The sequence below is a fragment of the Aedes albopictus genome, chromosome 2, assembly GCF_035046485.1.
Source record: "Aedes albopictus strain Foshan chromosome 2, AalbF5, whole genome shotgun sequence".
NCBI classification, from domain to species: Eukaryota; Metazoa; Arthropoda; class Insecta; order Diptera; family Culicidae; genus Aedes; species Aedes albopictus.
In genome coordinates, this window is record NC_085137.1 from 501,505,211 (window position 1) to 501,522,313 (window position 17,103).

Below are 17,103 nucleotides of genomic sequence, written 5' to 3' on the forward strand. Positions count from 1 at the left end.
AGAGGATCTCCTTGGAAGGAATTTCTATAGGAATTTCCGGTGGAATCCTTGGGGGAATTCCTGGAGGAATTTCCGGAGGAACTCCTGGAGGAATTTCCGGAGGAATTCCTGGGGGAATTTCCGGAGGAATTCCAGGAGGAATTTCCGAAGGAATTCCTGGAGGAATTTCCGAAGGAGTTCCTGCAGAAATTTCCGAAGAAATTCCTAGAGGATTTTCCGAAGGAATTCCTGGTGATATTTCCGTTTAATATATTTGTCATTGTAGTCCGACATTTATCCAAGGTTGCTATGATTCACATTGTGTTGGTCATTTATTGAGCTTGTTTGGCCAAATATTTGTCATCATAGCAAACAGTCTAATGGCACCAGTGGCAGTTTTGTAAATAACTGAGTAGGCCTTGCTTATCTGGAGGGCATTATTATCAGAACTGTCAACTGAACAAGTACCACATTGGCGACGAGAAGAACCCATTGCGAAGAATTCCAGATGCGGAATAAATTCCTGGTAGCAGCAACGAATTATTCGAAAGATGGTCGGTGTGAGCCAAATTGAAAAATGGAGTCCTCCACACTTCAGAACTGAAGATCTGAAGCAAGCAGTTGGTGCAAGGTTTGCTGGTGCAGTCTACAGAATTCAAGATAAATTGAGCCAACAGTTGAAGGTAAATATGAACAGTCTGACTTTCCGACGGATAGCATCTGATCGGATCAGACTTTGAGGGAATTCGAAAAATCTGGCCTCGAAAGAGGGAGATGCCTTAGCGGTGGATGAAAATCCTACCGGAGCAGGCAATAATGTCTCGCCTCAAAGGAGGGAGACGCCAAAGCGGCGGGTGGAATTCCGGCCGGAGCTGGCAATAAGATCTCCTCTCAGAGGATGGCGATATCAAAGCAGCGGATCAAAATATGATGGCTGATAATAATGATTTGCTTAACTTTCGGATAATTATTGAAAATTTAATACGAATTAGGCCTGAATAGTGTTCAGAAAGAATCGATCGATGGATTTCTTGACCGATCCCTGGTAGAAATTTTCTAAGTCGAAAGAAAGCCTTTGGAATGATCATATCTTCAAGAAGGAGGTGTTTTGAGTTTAAATCTTTCAGAATTAGTGAAGGGTAGATTACGGGTATGAAATAATGAAAGAATTTTACGGTGGTCACACATAAAAAAAAAACAAATTTCTAGAAATGTGTCTGAATAAATTTTACAATAAACGTTGAAAGGAGCTCTAAATGCATTTAATGTCAACTGAAAGTTAATTACTTCTTACACAGGTAGTTTTGTAAATAACTGAGCAGGCCTTGTTTATATGGAGGGCATTATTATCAGAACAGTCAACTGACCACAGCACCTTTAGTGGTACTTTACTCTGTATAAGCATGTAACCTAGAAAAATGTACGACTCGTGCTGAAAACATCATAATTTTGCAACTTGTTGCTTATAAAAAACTATTGTCAAATTTTTGATTGTAGTATTTGTGTGATTGATACAAAAGACAATGTTATTTTTCCTGAACCAGACAGCTAAGTTGAACCTTTCTATTCCACATTTACCAACGTAGATGCTGTAAATATCCATATATATTTAGTATAGTATTTTTTAAATGAAATAATGAATATGATCGATAAACATATTGTCCAGCTTGCAAATAGACTCTACACATTAGATTATGACTAAAATAACGATGCTCTGGTCCATTCAACCTACTACTAGAACCCCATCAATAATTTCCCATCCGAGACTAACAGAAGCTTATTAATACAACCCCCAAGCAGATGCGTTCGTTTAGTCTTGCTTAAATCACTATCCGCGCAACATCGGCCACCCCGTGCGTCTATACGTTTCGATCCGGACGCGATTCTAAGTTGTTTTCCCGCGGTCACCAGCGCGCGTCACAATGGCCATCGGTGGAAAATACGCGCCCATGTTGATGGGACTGCTACTAGTCGTCGTTAGTTCCGTTGTATCCGCCGCGAAACTTGCCCGTGCTATAACCGACGATGTGGAATTCATCACACCGCGAGGATTTGGATTGGGCCCCAGTGGATTGGGGCCACTGGGACCCGGTGGATTCCGAGGCATCGAGATTCTACCCCGAGTAAGCGATACAAAAAAGAATTGAGGCCGGAAATCAAACACTTGAATTCCGCGCATCAATCTATCTACGCACCGCACATCAAAGCCCCGCGTCGAAGTAGGCCTTGGACAACAACGGGAAGATTCACTATCTCCGCATTGCCTGCTTAGATTGCACCGCCGCCGGTGTGCCAGTGACCAGTAGTGAATTATAGGCTTTCATGTTTCGTAGTGATTGTGAGAAAATTCTACGAAAAAGTGCATTGTTTCGTTTGTTCCTGTGATCTGAGATAGTGAATCGACGCACTCGGGGGCGACGGATTCGCTCAATGGCGTGCGCACGTCAGAAGTGGAACGCAAAAAACGTTCCCACCCATCATCATGCGTTGCCCCATGCGGTCAACGTTCAATGTATAGATAAACACGTGCAAAACACCATGTGCAGGGGTGTTACATTGTTTTACGTATAAAATGAGTATTAATCGATGTTGTATTTTAGAGAGAAAACATTATTCAAAGATGTTCCGATAGATGTGATATTTATAATTTAGAAATAAATTATGTAGAAACATACATTTCTTAAAAAATATAGGAGAATCGTTTGAAAATGTTCGAAAAATCGTTTGAAGTTTAACCCTTTGGATCCGGAGTGGACATGAGTGAGACACGATCAGATACGCACAGTATCTAGCCATGTACAAAAATTCAAGTCAATCGGTTTGAAATTGACTGAGTTACAGCAGCAAGTGCCCAAAATAGGTGCTCCTGCCCAAATGGTCCCAGACCCTATATATCCCCAGTGTCGAAACCGAGCACAACAAACGTGTTCGAGACCAGCAAGGCTGAGACCATAGTGGGTTGATTCAAAAATGCTCAATTAAATTAACCGGAGACATTCATTCGACCTAATTTATGAAAGAGCGTTTAAAAAACTCATCACGATTAGAATGAACTTTAAGAGATCATGTTCAATTCTCGACCGGTCCAGGAACTTTTCGTAACCTTGAGTACTTTTGGCATAATAGTATCCTTATGCCTGCCACATGATAAACAAATGCAAAGTAATTACTGACTGAGAAAGCTCTCATTTAATAACTGTAGAAGTGCATATGAACAATCTGAGAAGCAGGCCTTGTTCCATTAGGGACGTTACGCCAAGAAGAAGAAGTAGAAGAAGACATTCATAAGGTCAGCTCATGGCGCAGTATCGATTCACGGACCTAATTTTATGCATTTTTGGTAGTTGGCTTCTTTAGTGGTGTTGAGATAATTCCATATTCTGAATCTGCATGCCAAACTGAGCCGAAATCCAAATTTTCATCAATTTTGGTGCTCGGGAACCTATTTAAAAATCAATTTGAAATTTGTATGGGAGCGATTTGTCGAATCACCCCTCGTCGCATTTTGTACTGAGCGGAGCTGTCAAGCAGTTGCCCAGCTGTCAAAAGGTGATTTCAAAAAATCTCTTTGAAATTGAATTTAGGTGCCAAAATAAAGTTCTAAAAATCTGAAAAAAAATCATAGCGGCTCAGAAAAGGGTGCTCTTTCGTTTAAAAATAAAAAAATCATTAAATTTTTCTTAATTCAAAAACCCAATTCCAATTTCCGTCTATAGATCAATTCCAGTCATCCAGTCAATTCATTGTTACGGTATCATGAGGGTTCGTTTAAATATTACGTAACGCAAAGGGAGGAGGGAGGGGGTCAAGCACTGTGCTACGCTTCATAAAAAATCTCAAATTTTGCTGTATAAAAGTTGTTACGTGGGGGAGGTAGGGGGTCAAAAGTTGTCAAATTTTTCGTTACGTAATATTTGAATAATCCCTGATGAATTTCGTTTGTATATATATACTTCGCTAATTGTATGTTATACAATCCATAGAATCCTGAAGATAAGTGATAAGAGTTATGAAAATCCTTAGTTCTTACAGAAATTAAGATCATTAGACATGACAAATATTTGGCCAAACAAGTCTAAAGGTGCCATTAGACTGTTTGCTGTGATGCACTGAGAAAAAATTCTACTCAGTCGAAGAGTAACGACAACTCAGATTCGTCGACCGCGAAGAGTTGGCGCAAACTGAGTAAGCTCGCTTGACGACAATGAGGTGCTTTTACTCAGTTCATCGTATTCACTATCGCTTACTCATTTTTGAGTAAAGATAGAGCGAATCGATGTTCCGAACTGTCAGATCCGGAGATAGAGAAAAGGCAAAACAACGGTCTGCTCGTGGCGGACAGCAGCGGCTGCATCCAAAACGCAATTTTGGAAGAATTTCCCTTTTTCGAAGCAAATTAAGTGGTTTACGACCTCCGCAATTAGTGAACTGTTATTGACAATGAAGTTTTCAAGAGAAATCACTGGCTGTTGTGGTCGTAAATTATCAATTTTTTGTAAGAAATATCAATTGACAACAATAAACATGCTTCAAAATTACTCAGAAATATGAGTAGAAGCAACTCACGGTCGATGTTGAATATCGTGAGTTGACTTTACTCAGCCTTCATCGAATAGAACAGCAACTCAAAATTGAGTAACCTACACCTTACTCAGTTTTAGGGTTGTCCCACTTTTAACGAAACTGAGTCGGATCCAACTCAATTTTGAGTAGAATTTTTTCTCAGTGTGACAAATATTTGGCCAAACAAGCCCAACAAATGACCAACACAATGTGAATCATGGCAACCTTTGATAAATGTAGGACTACAATGACAAATAATGCCCGTCTAATGAGGTCTTAACAAATGACCAACACTACGTCAATTATAGCAACCTTGAATAATTGTCGGACTTCAATGGCAAATATTTGGCATAATGGCAAACAGTGTAATCACCGACGAACCGACGTGACAGTGGTGTTTCAAAAGTGTCCCCCCTAAATTTAACGGTCGACCAGCAAAGCGAGCGAACGCTTCTGTCAAATCAGCTCAGGCGCGAACCTTTTCCTATATGAATACACGGGGGTTTGGAGTCAAGCTATCAAAACAACGCGAACCGTTATAGAGGAGGCGGTAGTGTTCGGCTATTTTTCATCATGGCGTCGGGGACAACAAATTTAAATTTATTTGTTCTAGCTGTCACGTCGGTTCGTCGGTGGTGTAATCACGATGTACAATATTTAGAAGGTGATATATTCCGAAAAACTGACATTTTGTGATGACGTAGATAAGCACTGACCGAACGAGTGCAAGGGAAAACATAGCCTGCTATTTCGTACTATCATGCAAGCAACTATGCGCAAGGATAGCAACGACACATGTTTACTTTGAAACTAATTGTTTACACACGTTACTGGCCTACTTTGTGAAAATTGTATACCGTAAGTGTGATGACACTTTTACTGGAAATCACTGCTCTTCAATGGGTTTAAAAATTCCAGTGAAATCTTAGTGTACAAATCTTAGTAGTTTGGAGATTTTTCTAAGTAACAGGCGTTTCTGTTATATAACTTGGGGCCTGTCCATAAACTGCGTAGACTCTTACGGGGGACGGTGGGGTTTTTGCCAAAGTCTATGCTCCATACAAATTTCGAGTACATATAAGTCTACGAGGGGGGGGGGGGGGCTCTGAGATGGTCGAAAAAAAGTCTACGTAGTGTATGGACAGCGCCTTGCTGTTGGTCAAGTCAGCCCTAAAAAAAACACATCGTTTTCAATTCATTATTTCTTCTCATTATTTCTATGGGTATCCCTATTAACATGGGACAACTATGCTGCACACGGCAGCTGCTCGAATTCTGTTTGCCCTTGTTGATGTAAATACCACCTAAATCACCCAAGCAAGGCAACAGAAGTCGTGCCAGGCAAAAATTGACATCAGCATGGGTCCTGCAGCTGCTCGTCCATTTGGACTCGGTCGGTATGAACATATCCATCCATCTACCTTTTCTGGAGGAGTCCCACACACTTAGTTTTGTTTGCCGAATCTCGGCAAAATAATTGCCGAGATTTGCACAGCCGAGTGCTCAGCAACCAACTCGGCAAAAGTTCACATTGCCGAGCACTTCGGCAATCTCTAATTTTACAAAACGTCAAAAATTGCTGAGATTCTCGGCAAAAATTTTGCTGTCTACACGGCAAAAAAGCAAAACAAAACTTGGGTTGCCGAATGATCAGCAAATTGAGAACCGTCATAACTTGCCGAGATTTCAGCAATTTCATTGAGGTTTATACACAGGTTTTTGACGATTGATTCTATGAAAATATCATTGATTGTTGATGTTGTAATCTTGTTTATTGGTTTTCATTATGTTCAAATAGATCGATCATAAAATAATTGTTTCACATGCTGCTGCAGCTCGTCGACAGAATCGAGGTAACTTCGAAATGCACGTCCGTCGGAGCGTCTAAAACAAAAGAGAAATGAAATCACTTAGAGTTTTTGTTCATGGCATCTAAGAAAAAGCCTGTTGTGTATCTTAAGTTTAACTCACCGTCGTCTAAAAATCCTCTTTTCACAATAAAGCTGCACTAATATGTTTATATTTGCCTCCTCTTCTGACTCTAACACGAAACTACTGACTAAAGGTAAGAACGTGTATACAAATGACAGCTGCGTTGCTGAGTTTCAGTGAAACGAAATGCGTTCGCTGATATTCCGGCAAAAGTATTTGCTTTGGCAAATACCGGCAAAAGTAAATAGATTTGGCGAAGTTCGGTTAACTACAATGTTTACACGAGCTCTTAGCAAATATTTTTACCGAATCTCAGCAAAGGGCGTTTCATTTGCTGAAAACCCAGCATTTGTTTGAGTTGCCGTGCGTGCTTGGCATTTTTTATTGCCGAGCTCGCGAATTGGTTTTTGGGAGTCGGATTCCCGGCTTGAAGAGATACTTCTTGACAGCAGTGTTCCTTAGACACAGCTTCAAAGCTGAAATTTATTTTCAAATATTAAAAACTAAATCTAAATACAATTCAATAAACTTACATTCTAGTATGCAATTCTCGCGAACCAAAGGAACAAACTCCCCATCTTTTCACACTCTCTTCTACTTTACAACTAATCTAATTCACTATTCTGTATGTATAAGCACCCGTTTCAGTGTTGCCAGTTTCATCGCTATTTCGTCGCAACACTTGCCGTCATTTCAACATTGACGACTTCTAAGCGATCCGTCTAGCTCCTCTTATGCCACGAAGCTGAAAGCACTCATCGTCTTCCGCTAATATTAGGGTTACGGGTATCATGAACTCATACCACGTCTTTTGAGACTGTACAATATGCGCAGATCATCCTTAGGCACATCATCCTGTGGCTACTCTCAAGTCGCTTCACGGTAGAGATAGTCATCTGACCTCTCGATAAAGACCGTCAGCCATGACAGAATGATCCGCATCAACAGTTTCCCGGCGGTGTCCAGCAATCTGCCAGGTGGCATGTTTGTAAATCATTTTTTGGCTTATGGCCGCACGGGACGACGTGTATTTTTTCATTTCTTCCTCCTTTTACTAAGAACTTGCCACGCGATTTTGAAGAGGCTTATATCAACTTCCACTGCACTGAGCTTAAATATGAAGTAGCAATTGAGATTTGCATCTTGAGTTTTATACTGATCCAGCCGTATCGCTTACTTTTTGAACGAATAAGAGAATTCTCTCGGTTTTACAGTCCATTCCAGCGGCAAAAACATTTGCGATATCAAGGCTTAGCCTGGTCATAGATTCGAACAAGCCCCGTCCCTTGGGATGATCAAGCAGCTACCCCATTCGACCACCCACGCGTCGTAATCTCTAGGGATGATCACGGGACTCAACCACGCTAGTGCGCTGGACATTGAATCTAACATTCGCTATTGCGAGCGAAGCGCTCGTTTGACGTGGAAACTGGAAACCGTACAATTATACAAATCGCCACTAGCTCACCTTATCCGCTAACCTGGTCCCGTTATCGGTGGGTATGCGATACGGATCTGTCAGCAAGGCGATATCTGTACTCGACTACGAGACTGAATGTAACTGTTAGCCTTGTTATTAAGGTTCAGCTGTGTGGTCAGTTGTCAGATGTTGGGTCTTCCCAGTGCGGATACTTAGACCCACCCGTCGCATGACCCCTATCCGCCGCGCAAATCAGGCACTTTGGTGCTGACTTGCACTCCGTGGCGATGTGGCCCTCTTATCCACACTCTGCAGAGTACGGAGCACTTGAAGCACGCCTTTGGCGGCTCATACATGCTAAACGGGCACAATGATTAGCCAATACAGCTCCGACTGCAGCCGCCTTGTTAACCTTCCCTACTGGGAGCTTGCTTGAGCTTGAACTTGATTGACCGCCCGTAGATGCATCTTCAGTGTGTGAGCGTTGGTGATCTTCTATTTTTAGGCGACAATGGCGCCTGCCACGTCAGGTTGCATGTGCGGAAGGGGAAGGAAGTGATGATTGCAATCGTTTGTATCCACATCAGACCGAATTTACCTCTGCGTCTGCACAAATTTATGTGGAGGTCGGAGTGTTGGTTGGACTTGATTGGCAGAGGGTTTTGACATTGGTGTGTGGAAGCCAGGATAAGGTGATAGAATTGTGTGTTTTATTATTCTGAAGATGTGCGGCACAGTTCGCTTGATTGTATAACTTGTATGCGTTATCTGATAGATTGACCACAGACAAACAGACGTAACACTCTTTAAAACGGCTTGGTACATGCATTTAACGATCAATTCAAATTTCATTTGATTTGCGCGATCGTCCCAGCAGAGGCGCTACTGTTCGATCGCTTTGACGTTTGCCAGTGTACACGTTGCTGAATGATGCAAACGAAAATTACAGGCAATTTGTGTAGTAGTGTGCGTGTTAGCAAAACGTCAAATCGAAATCCATCATGGCCGACAGTGTTGCGCGCGGTTCTACCAACAGGTGGCAGTGTGCTCATAAAAATGACACCGGGCAAAAATTTTTGATGAATTTCCTCTAAGAGTTACGTCTGTTTGTCTGTGGATTGACACTGTGTTGTGAAAGTTTGGAAGGAAGGAAAACGGCTTTTTCAACCCGTTTCTGTTCTAGCGATGGCTATGAACATGTGAATATATATGAGTTCTATATGTAGAGAGGATGGAGGAAGTAAGATACAAAGTAAGACAAAATGGTAGGGCCAGGGATTGAACCTAGGACCTTCTGTGAATGAATCAGAAGCGGTAGCCACTAGATCACCAAGCCCATCAACCGTCTTTGTTAACCTTTCCTACTGGGGCATTTTTTTCTTCTTCAAGCAATAAGGTTACAATCAGTTCATCAGACACACGAGCGGAAGGCTCAGGTTTTTGTGGAATTCCGAATGCTGCTAGCGGGGAAAATGCCGAGCCAGGTGTCGCACGTCTGCTGCATCCGACCGACGACCGAAGAAAGAGGGCGAGTCATGGCCAACCATGCGTTGGTCGGCCGCGCGCTGACAGTTGGGCGTTAGGCGTTACTAGAAGGTGTGGCGCGCTGTCGGTTAGCAGATCGAGGCATGGTTCTGAGCACGTGTATCACATACCACACAGTTTTGTATGCATGGGGACTGCTTCCAACAGCCAACGAAGGCGGCAGAACTGCATTATCTGCTCCACTAAACTGTTTTCATTTCTTCCATAGAGGGGCTGGTACACAACGCATTTTTTGAGGTTAGCTGTGTAGTAGGGTGGCCCAAACTTATATGCAAAACAAAAAAATCGAAAAATACCAAGTCTTACATCCAGAAACAGTTCTATTGGACTTTCAGAAGCTACGTTCACAATTTGAGCCAAATCGGTCAAGTCTAAGGGGGCGCTCAACAAGATAAAAATTTGTATGGGAAATGTATACAGAAAACATAAGTTTTCGATTTTTGCCGCTAGATGGCACTATAAGCGTTCAACAATTAAACCCTTTGCTATTATTGCGCAGCGCAACATTATTATTTTTTTTGTCTCAAGAGTAAACTAATGTGTCTCCGACAGATTTTGGGCCGCTGAATCCGAATCCGGGCTCAGATTTGTTCCAGCACGTCACAATTTTGAGCTATACCTCAATTTATAGGGCAAAATATGCGATTTTAATCTTTTTTGATTGCATGCCATTAAGCTTGGAAATACTTTCTAAGCAATCAAAGGGTAAAATATTTCGTTTTACCATTTCAAATTAGATTGATTTAAGCATTTTATGTTAATATAAATAAACTTGCATGCAACTTTTGGAGGGTGACTTTTATGGGAAATAACGTACCTAACATAAATGGAGTGGAGCCTCTTGGCCGTGCGATTAGCGTCACCAAGCGTATAAACGTACCATGCCATACCCGCTCCGAGTGGTGAAACTTTTCGCAAGAAATGTTTCTTCCTCGTATCCACTGGTGCTTGTAACACCGACGAACCGACGTGACAGTGGTGTTTCAAAAGTGTCCCCCCTAAATTTAACGGTCGACCAGCAAAGCGAGCGAACGCTTCTGTCAAATCAGCTCAGGCGCGAACCTTTTCCTATATGAATACACGGGGGTTTGGAGTCAAGCTATCAAAACAACGCGAACCGTTATAGAGGAGGCGGTAGTGTTCGGCTATTTTTCATCATGGCGTCGGGGACAACAAATTTAAATTTATTTGTTCTAGCTGTCACGTCGGTTCGTCGGTGCTTGTAATGTGTGTCGTGTCCGTAGTCTAGTGTTAAGTTTCATTCAGTCTGTACAGCATCTGGCTGAAGACGGTGTCCGTGTCTTTTAAAATCGCTTAAGACTATCAAATTTGACTTGGTAAAACGAAATATTTTGCATGAGTCGTTAATGTAGATGTTAATTAACTAATTTACCCTTTGATACTTAAACCAGCGTTTCTCAAACTATGGAGGAGGATGTGCCTCTGGAGTCGACCTACTTGTACGTGAAGACCTTATCAGTTAGCACACAGAAGTACTTGTCGACATGGGGCCTCCACCCACCGACGAACCGACGTGACAGTGGTGTTTCAAAAGTGTCCCCCCTAAATTTAACGGTCGACCAGCAAAGCGAGCGAACGCTTCTGTCAAATCAGCTCAGGCGCGAACCTTTTCCTATATGAATACACGGGGGTTTGGAGTCAAGCTATCAAAACAACGCGAACCGTTATAGAGGAGGCGGTAGTGTTCGGCTATTTTTCATCATGGCGTCGGGGACAACAAATTTAAATTTATTTGTTCTAGCTGTCACGTCGGTTCGTCGGTGCTCCACCTGCCATGGACAAACGTGCTTCGCCGTTTCCTCTAAACCTGCACAAACTGGACATTCGGGAGAACCCGCATGACCGAAACGGTGTTGATACTGTCTAAAGCAACCATGGCTTGAAAGGATCACCACAGGTGGAATGTTACCATGGCGCCTGTTAACTGTACCTCAAGCCATATAGACTGTTTCAGAAATTATAAATACACTAACGATAACCTGCCATTTCAATTTGAGCACATTATTCAAAAAAGTTTCTTCTAGCTCTAATAGTAAACATGCCAACAAAGCAAATAATACCAATTTTGTTGATGTTTCTGGTAAAAGTTAAAAAATAGGGCTCTGTAAACAAGATGATCAAAATTTGAAGTTGCACAAAGTAGTCAAAAAATGTAGCATAGTAGAATAGAAAAAAAATCTCACAGATAAAATATTTAATTTCCAAACACAATAAAAATTGCTGTATCGATAATAAAAGATATTTCTCGATTGCTAAGAGTAATTTTTACTGGAATATTTGATCAAGAACCACCATTACGGGCCTTCTCAAAACAAAAATTTTGGTTTTAAATTTCTCAACAACACCAGTAGCAACAAACGTTAAGCAAACGAATGTCTTAATTACTGCTTACTGCATTCGTTTTTATGGTATGACAAGCTTTGCCATCTGAAGGATCGAATGAGCTGAAAAAATGATGAAATTCAAATAACTCAACGTACATATGTACAGATGGGTAAATTATTGGTTAAATTGGGAAAAATCCACAGCTCAGGTGAGATTTGAACTCACGACCCTTATTCGCTAGACACGTGCTTTACCAACTAAGCTACCGAGCCAATTAATGACCCGGCAACTTAGTTGTCATAAGGTTCAATTCTAATCTCATCGATCTATATCATCTTCCCCTAAACCGCAAATATAACCATCTCTGTTGTACATATGTACGAAGAGCGAAAGCGATTTGTTTATTGTTTGAAACTGTTTGCCTATCGTACAGGCAACGCTTCCTCAACCACTTGTAGAGGAAGAACAATGCTACCTGGAAGGCGATCAAACGCGTCGTTCGCATTCTATTTGATACGACGGGTAACTACGTAGAGGTAGATGCTCGAAAATGACTCACTTGAAGTGCAAATTTTCGGTAATACCAATCCGTGTGGTCAAATTAAGAAGTTCAAATAACTCAACGTACATATGTACAGATGGGTAAATTATTGGTTAAATTGGGAAAAAATCCACAGCTCAGGTGAGATTTGAACTCACGACCCTTATTCGCTAGACAAGTGCTTTACCAACTAAGCTACCGAGCCAAGCTTTCGCTCTTCGTACATATGTACAACAGAGGTGGTTATATTTGCGGTTTAGGGGAAGATGATATAGATCGATGAGATTAGAATTGAACCTTATGACAACTAAGTTGCCGGGTCATTAATTGGCTCGGTAGCTTAGTTGGTAAAGCACTTGTCTAGCGAATAAGGGTCGTGAGTTCAAATCTCACCTGAGCTGTGGATTTTTTTCCCAATTTAACCAATAATTTACCCATCTGTACCACACGGATTAGTATTACCGAAAATTTGCACTTCAAGTGAGTGAAAAAATGAGTTTGTTTAGATCAAATGCGTTCAGGGAAGCTAAGAAACTGTGTGGTAGTTCTTATGTTCCGTAGAAAACCTTAAAAAATGAGAAACTTGATCTCCGAAAAAATGTTGTGGAAATTCCTTTATCGATTTTTCCCAGATTTTGATCAAGGCAATCCTTAGACAACTTGTTGAGAAAGCGAATGTTATAAAAATTTAGATAATTTTTGGTATTTAGTGATAAATAATGTTGAAATCATTAAAAAACACCTTTGTGCAAATGCAAATTTGAAAAATTAAGTAATTTGTTAGGGAACTCGACAGTTCTTTAAAATATCAAGACAATTGAAAGGAAATATAAAAATATGGAGTACAATATGCTATACTCTGAAAGAAGTTGGTAAAAATCATTAGAACAGTTCATTTTATTTAATAAACAAAGTGTATTTATAATTTCTGAAACAGTCTATAAACGGAAAAACCCAACAACAACAACAACCATGGCCTACTGGGACCTTAACCGTGGCGATCTGCATGCCTTCCGGGCCTATTCGGATTGATGCACTTGGTACATCTACATCACACTGTCACACTGCTGCTAGAGGGCAGCTGCGAGCTCCACGGCGTCGGTAATCTCGTCCTGGACCTAAAGCCTGTATCCGCAATAATCGGGACACAGAAGTATGGCAGTAACTCTGTACTGAATCAATAAAAATTGATCAAAAATTAACTGAAAACTCCTTGATGTATGTTTATTATTTGTGCAAAGTTTCATTAAAATCGATGCATTACTTTTGACTGTGAATGAGAAACAAACATACGTGGTTTTTAAGATTTTGTACAATCATCACCATTTTTCATTCGCATACTAGATGGTTCTTTTCCGCTACAATTCAAAGTTCTGAGAGGATTATTATGAAATTTCGTGAGCAGTTATGATACTTATAGAGACACTTTCTTGCAAAATTTCGTCAACTTTTATCGATTGGATTGAAAGATACTGGTGTTGATAGGGGATAGTGTTAGTGAAAATGTTTCATGTTTTTCATGTGCGATGTTTGCCCATTCATAACTTTTGAATGTCTCTGTCAATTTTCATGAAATTTTCACAGGGGGTAGTTGATTATGTGTATATTATTCCTGCAAAATTTGGTGATTATCGGTGTAGTACTTCCAACAATACAATTAAAACAATAAGGGGTGCTCACTAATTGTAGTCTGAGGGGCTAAAATCACGGTTAGCCCCATTATATGTTTCGGCTATAAAATTGTTGATAGTGCATCGATTTATTTGAAATTTTGCCTATGCAAAGGATGTATATTGAGAGGTTTGTGTTCAAAATTTCAGCTATTTCTTTTGACAAATTCAAAAGTTACGGGACTGACAAGCTAAACCAGGGGCTGTACAAAATTCAATTGCTCGCGTTCTACTGTTTCATTGCTACAACAAAAGGTACTTCACCGATTCAATTGAAATTTTGCAGGTGAAATAAACACATCTTGAGATATTATCAGGCAAAATCAGAGCAATTTTAATGTATATATTGCAGAGATGCAGCCATATTTCTGTGTCCCGATTATTGCGGATACAGGCTTTATTAAAGTAGCGCCTTGTAAAGGGTGCCTTTTTGCATATCCTCCTTCTTCACCATCGGCAACAGCAGTCCAGTCCTGGTGCGTCGGATAGTTTGTTTTTACATCCACGCTCAGCCTCGAAAGTTGATTTTCACCTCTCATGGCCCTCAGCACCTCGGCGTGCAGGCTGCTTTGGCCTTCTGGTTAGTTCCTGGTCCTCTGAGGTGTTAACCTATTGGAACATATTCTCTTTGCCCCTTGCACGCCTTGTAATCGGCTGAGATGACTAGTTTACTAGCGTTGGTCATTCCCTTCGTCTTAGACGATCTCCCATCTTCTGCCGGGCGCTTTTCTCGTTCAGATGTGTAGCTCATCTTTGGCATGGATCGACCATGAAGCTTGATCCATATGACCAGGGTTGGTAACCATCTGTTTCGTCACCGACCAACGACGAAAAATAAAAAAAAAATCGTCAGCTAATAAAACTCCGTCACTTGCATCATCATCAGCGACCGACAAAGAAACCACGACGAGGATAAACCGAAAATAAAACAAGGAGCTATAGTTTTCGTCATTCTCTTTTGTCTCCTTTTGCAACGACGAAAAACGAACACGTTTTCGTCACATGGCATCCGATTGCAGACGAAAGGCGAACCAGTCAAGCTTTTATTGACGATTTAGCCTCGGTCTTTCAGAGCTGATGAATTAGCTCTGATGGTATGCTTCTTGCGCTGCCAACCTGAAGGTTTTTGGTTCGATTCCGAAAGAAGGCGGGTTTAATTTTTGCATTTTTTTTGCTGGTCAGCCAATCCCGTGAGGCTGATTATTCGTTCGCTTACCCAGTTCGGTGCAAGCCACTCAACGAAAATGCCAATAAAGAGAAACGACAAAACTTTTTCGTCGCGACCAGCAAACTGACTGACGGTGTATGAAGAAAAATATTCAAGAGCTGCTGACTCAGTGACGCAAACTTTTTATTTCCCGTTGTCGTCAGTGATTATGCTTCAGCTCCGATGACTATTAACAACCCTGCATATGACCTCCTCTCTTACGATTCCGGCGACCTGCGTGGTCTCATGCGTCATCGTCGAGCTTCCGGCAAAAAAAAAGCTGTCCGGCCACTCATCGCCCCTCAACCAGAGATTCGTACCGCTTCTTGGCCAGATGCACCGGCAACAGACCCTGTTCAAGGTCCTTGCTGATGTTATTCCGCCTGCTGGTGTATCGGATCAACTCATTGAGCTTTCAACACATGCATAATTTTCATGAGATCCGGCCAATTTGTCTGTTCCCACTATGAATTATATCACGTCCAATAAAATCCGATTATTATTCTAAAAAACTAATCAACTATTATTCTACCATTTTCAGCCGGAACCGTCCTGGAAAGCCGGAGCCACACTGGTGGCCGACAATCCGGAACAGCAGATCATGGGTACCATCTCGTTCAAACAGTGGGCACCGGGCCACGTGGAAACGGCAATCAACGCCACCGGTCTGCCAGTGGGCAAACATGCCGTCCACGTGCACGCCTTCGGAGATATGCGCGAGGGCTGCAAATCAACGGGACCACATTTCCGAAGTAGTATTGTAAGTTTTTTTTGTGGTGATACGTTACACAGAGGATTGAAACCATGATCCATCGATTGTATTTCAGATTGGAAACATCGAGGTCAAGGACGATGGCAATGCAATGATTGACTTCCACAGTCCGTACATCAATTTGTTCGGATTCGCTGGAATCGTAGGACGGGCCATCGTAATCCATGAGAAACCTTCGGAGATCTACCGCTTCCCGGATCTGTCCATCAACAATCCGGTGTCGTTCCAGGGCGAGGAGGATACGGTGGGGGCAAGGATCGCCTGCGGTATCATCACTATTCTGGACAATGTGTCGTAGATAGGAAAGTGCTATTGTAGGACTTATACTAATCCAAGTATTGTTTTATGTACATACATTTGCTTGTATATTTATGTGATATTCAATAAAATTTCGTTTTAAATATTTACATTGGAAATACGATACATTATAAGAAGGCTTGCACTATAAACCTCCCCTCATTCTCATACAAAATTGAAATTTCCCAGGGAGCGGACCTAGAGTGATGGTTAAAGCACGTGACTGTCACGCCGAGGACCTGGGATCGAATCGCACTCCAGACAAACTCACAAAATGTGAGTTCTTCCTTCGGAAGGGAAGTAAAGCGTGGGTCCCGAGATGAACTAGTCTAGGGCTAAAAATCTCGTTAATACAGATAAAAAAAATCCCAGTTTATCTGAACTGCCGCTGAACAAGAAAACTAGATAGATAATGACGTCACATGCAAGCTCCCATTAAAACAGTAACACGAATAAGGTTACCAGAAATATACTTCTCTGTTTCAGATAAGGTTGCTAAAAGTTCAAATTAAAACCAATTAAATTAGCGGGGGAGCACGGTAAAAGGAGAAATGCGTCATCAATGCAATGTACGAGCAATATTCATCGAAAACTTCACATAAATGTTATGTTTGATAGAAGGGATATAATCACCCAATTTCGAAAATCATACGGTATAGAAAATGACTCAATTAGCAAGTAAAGGTAAATATACCATTACAGCATATTGAATGCTTATAAAACGCACTGTAAAACTGAACGTTTGGTTAATGTTTACCGAAACGATGAAACGCTACGTGCTTCTTTTGCTTTTCCACTTTTACAGCTGTATTCCAGCAAGTAGCCACCAAA

General features: G+C 41.3%; 1 protein-coding gene across 1 annotated transcript; it reads left to right on the forward strand.

The window, feature by feature from the left end:
- The first annotated feature begins 1,774 nt into the window (after nucleotides 1-1,774).
- On the forward strand, nucleotides 1,775-16,382 carry LOC109622584 (superoxide dismutase [Cu-Zn]). The gene is made up of 3 exons (XM_020076975.3): nucleotides 1,775-2,102; nucleotides 15,745-15,963; nucleotides 16,031-16,382. Exons 1-3 carry the CDS (start codon nucleotides 1,902-1,904, stop codon nucleotides 16,271-16,273), a joined length of 663 nt encoding a protein of 220 aa, XP_019932534.3. The 5' UTR covers nucleotides 1,775-1,901; the 3' UTR covers nucleotides 16,274-16,382.
- Nucleotides 16,383-17,103: the final 721 nt, after the last annotated feature.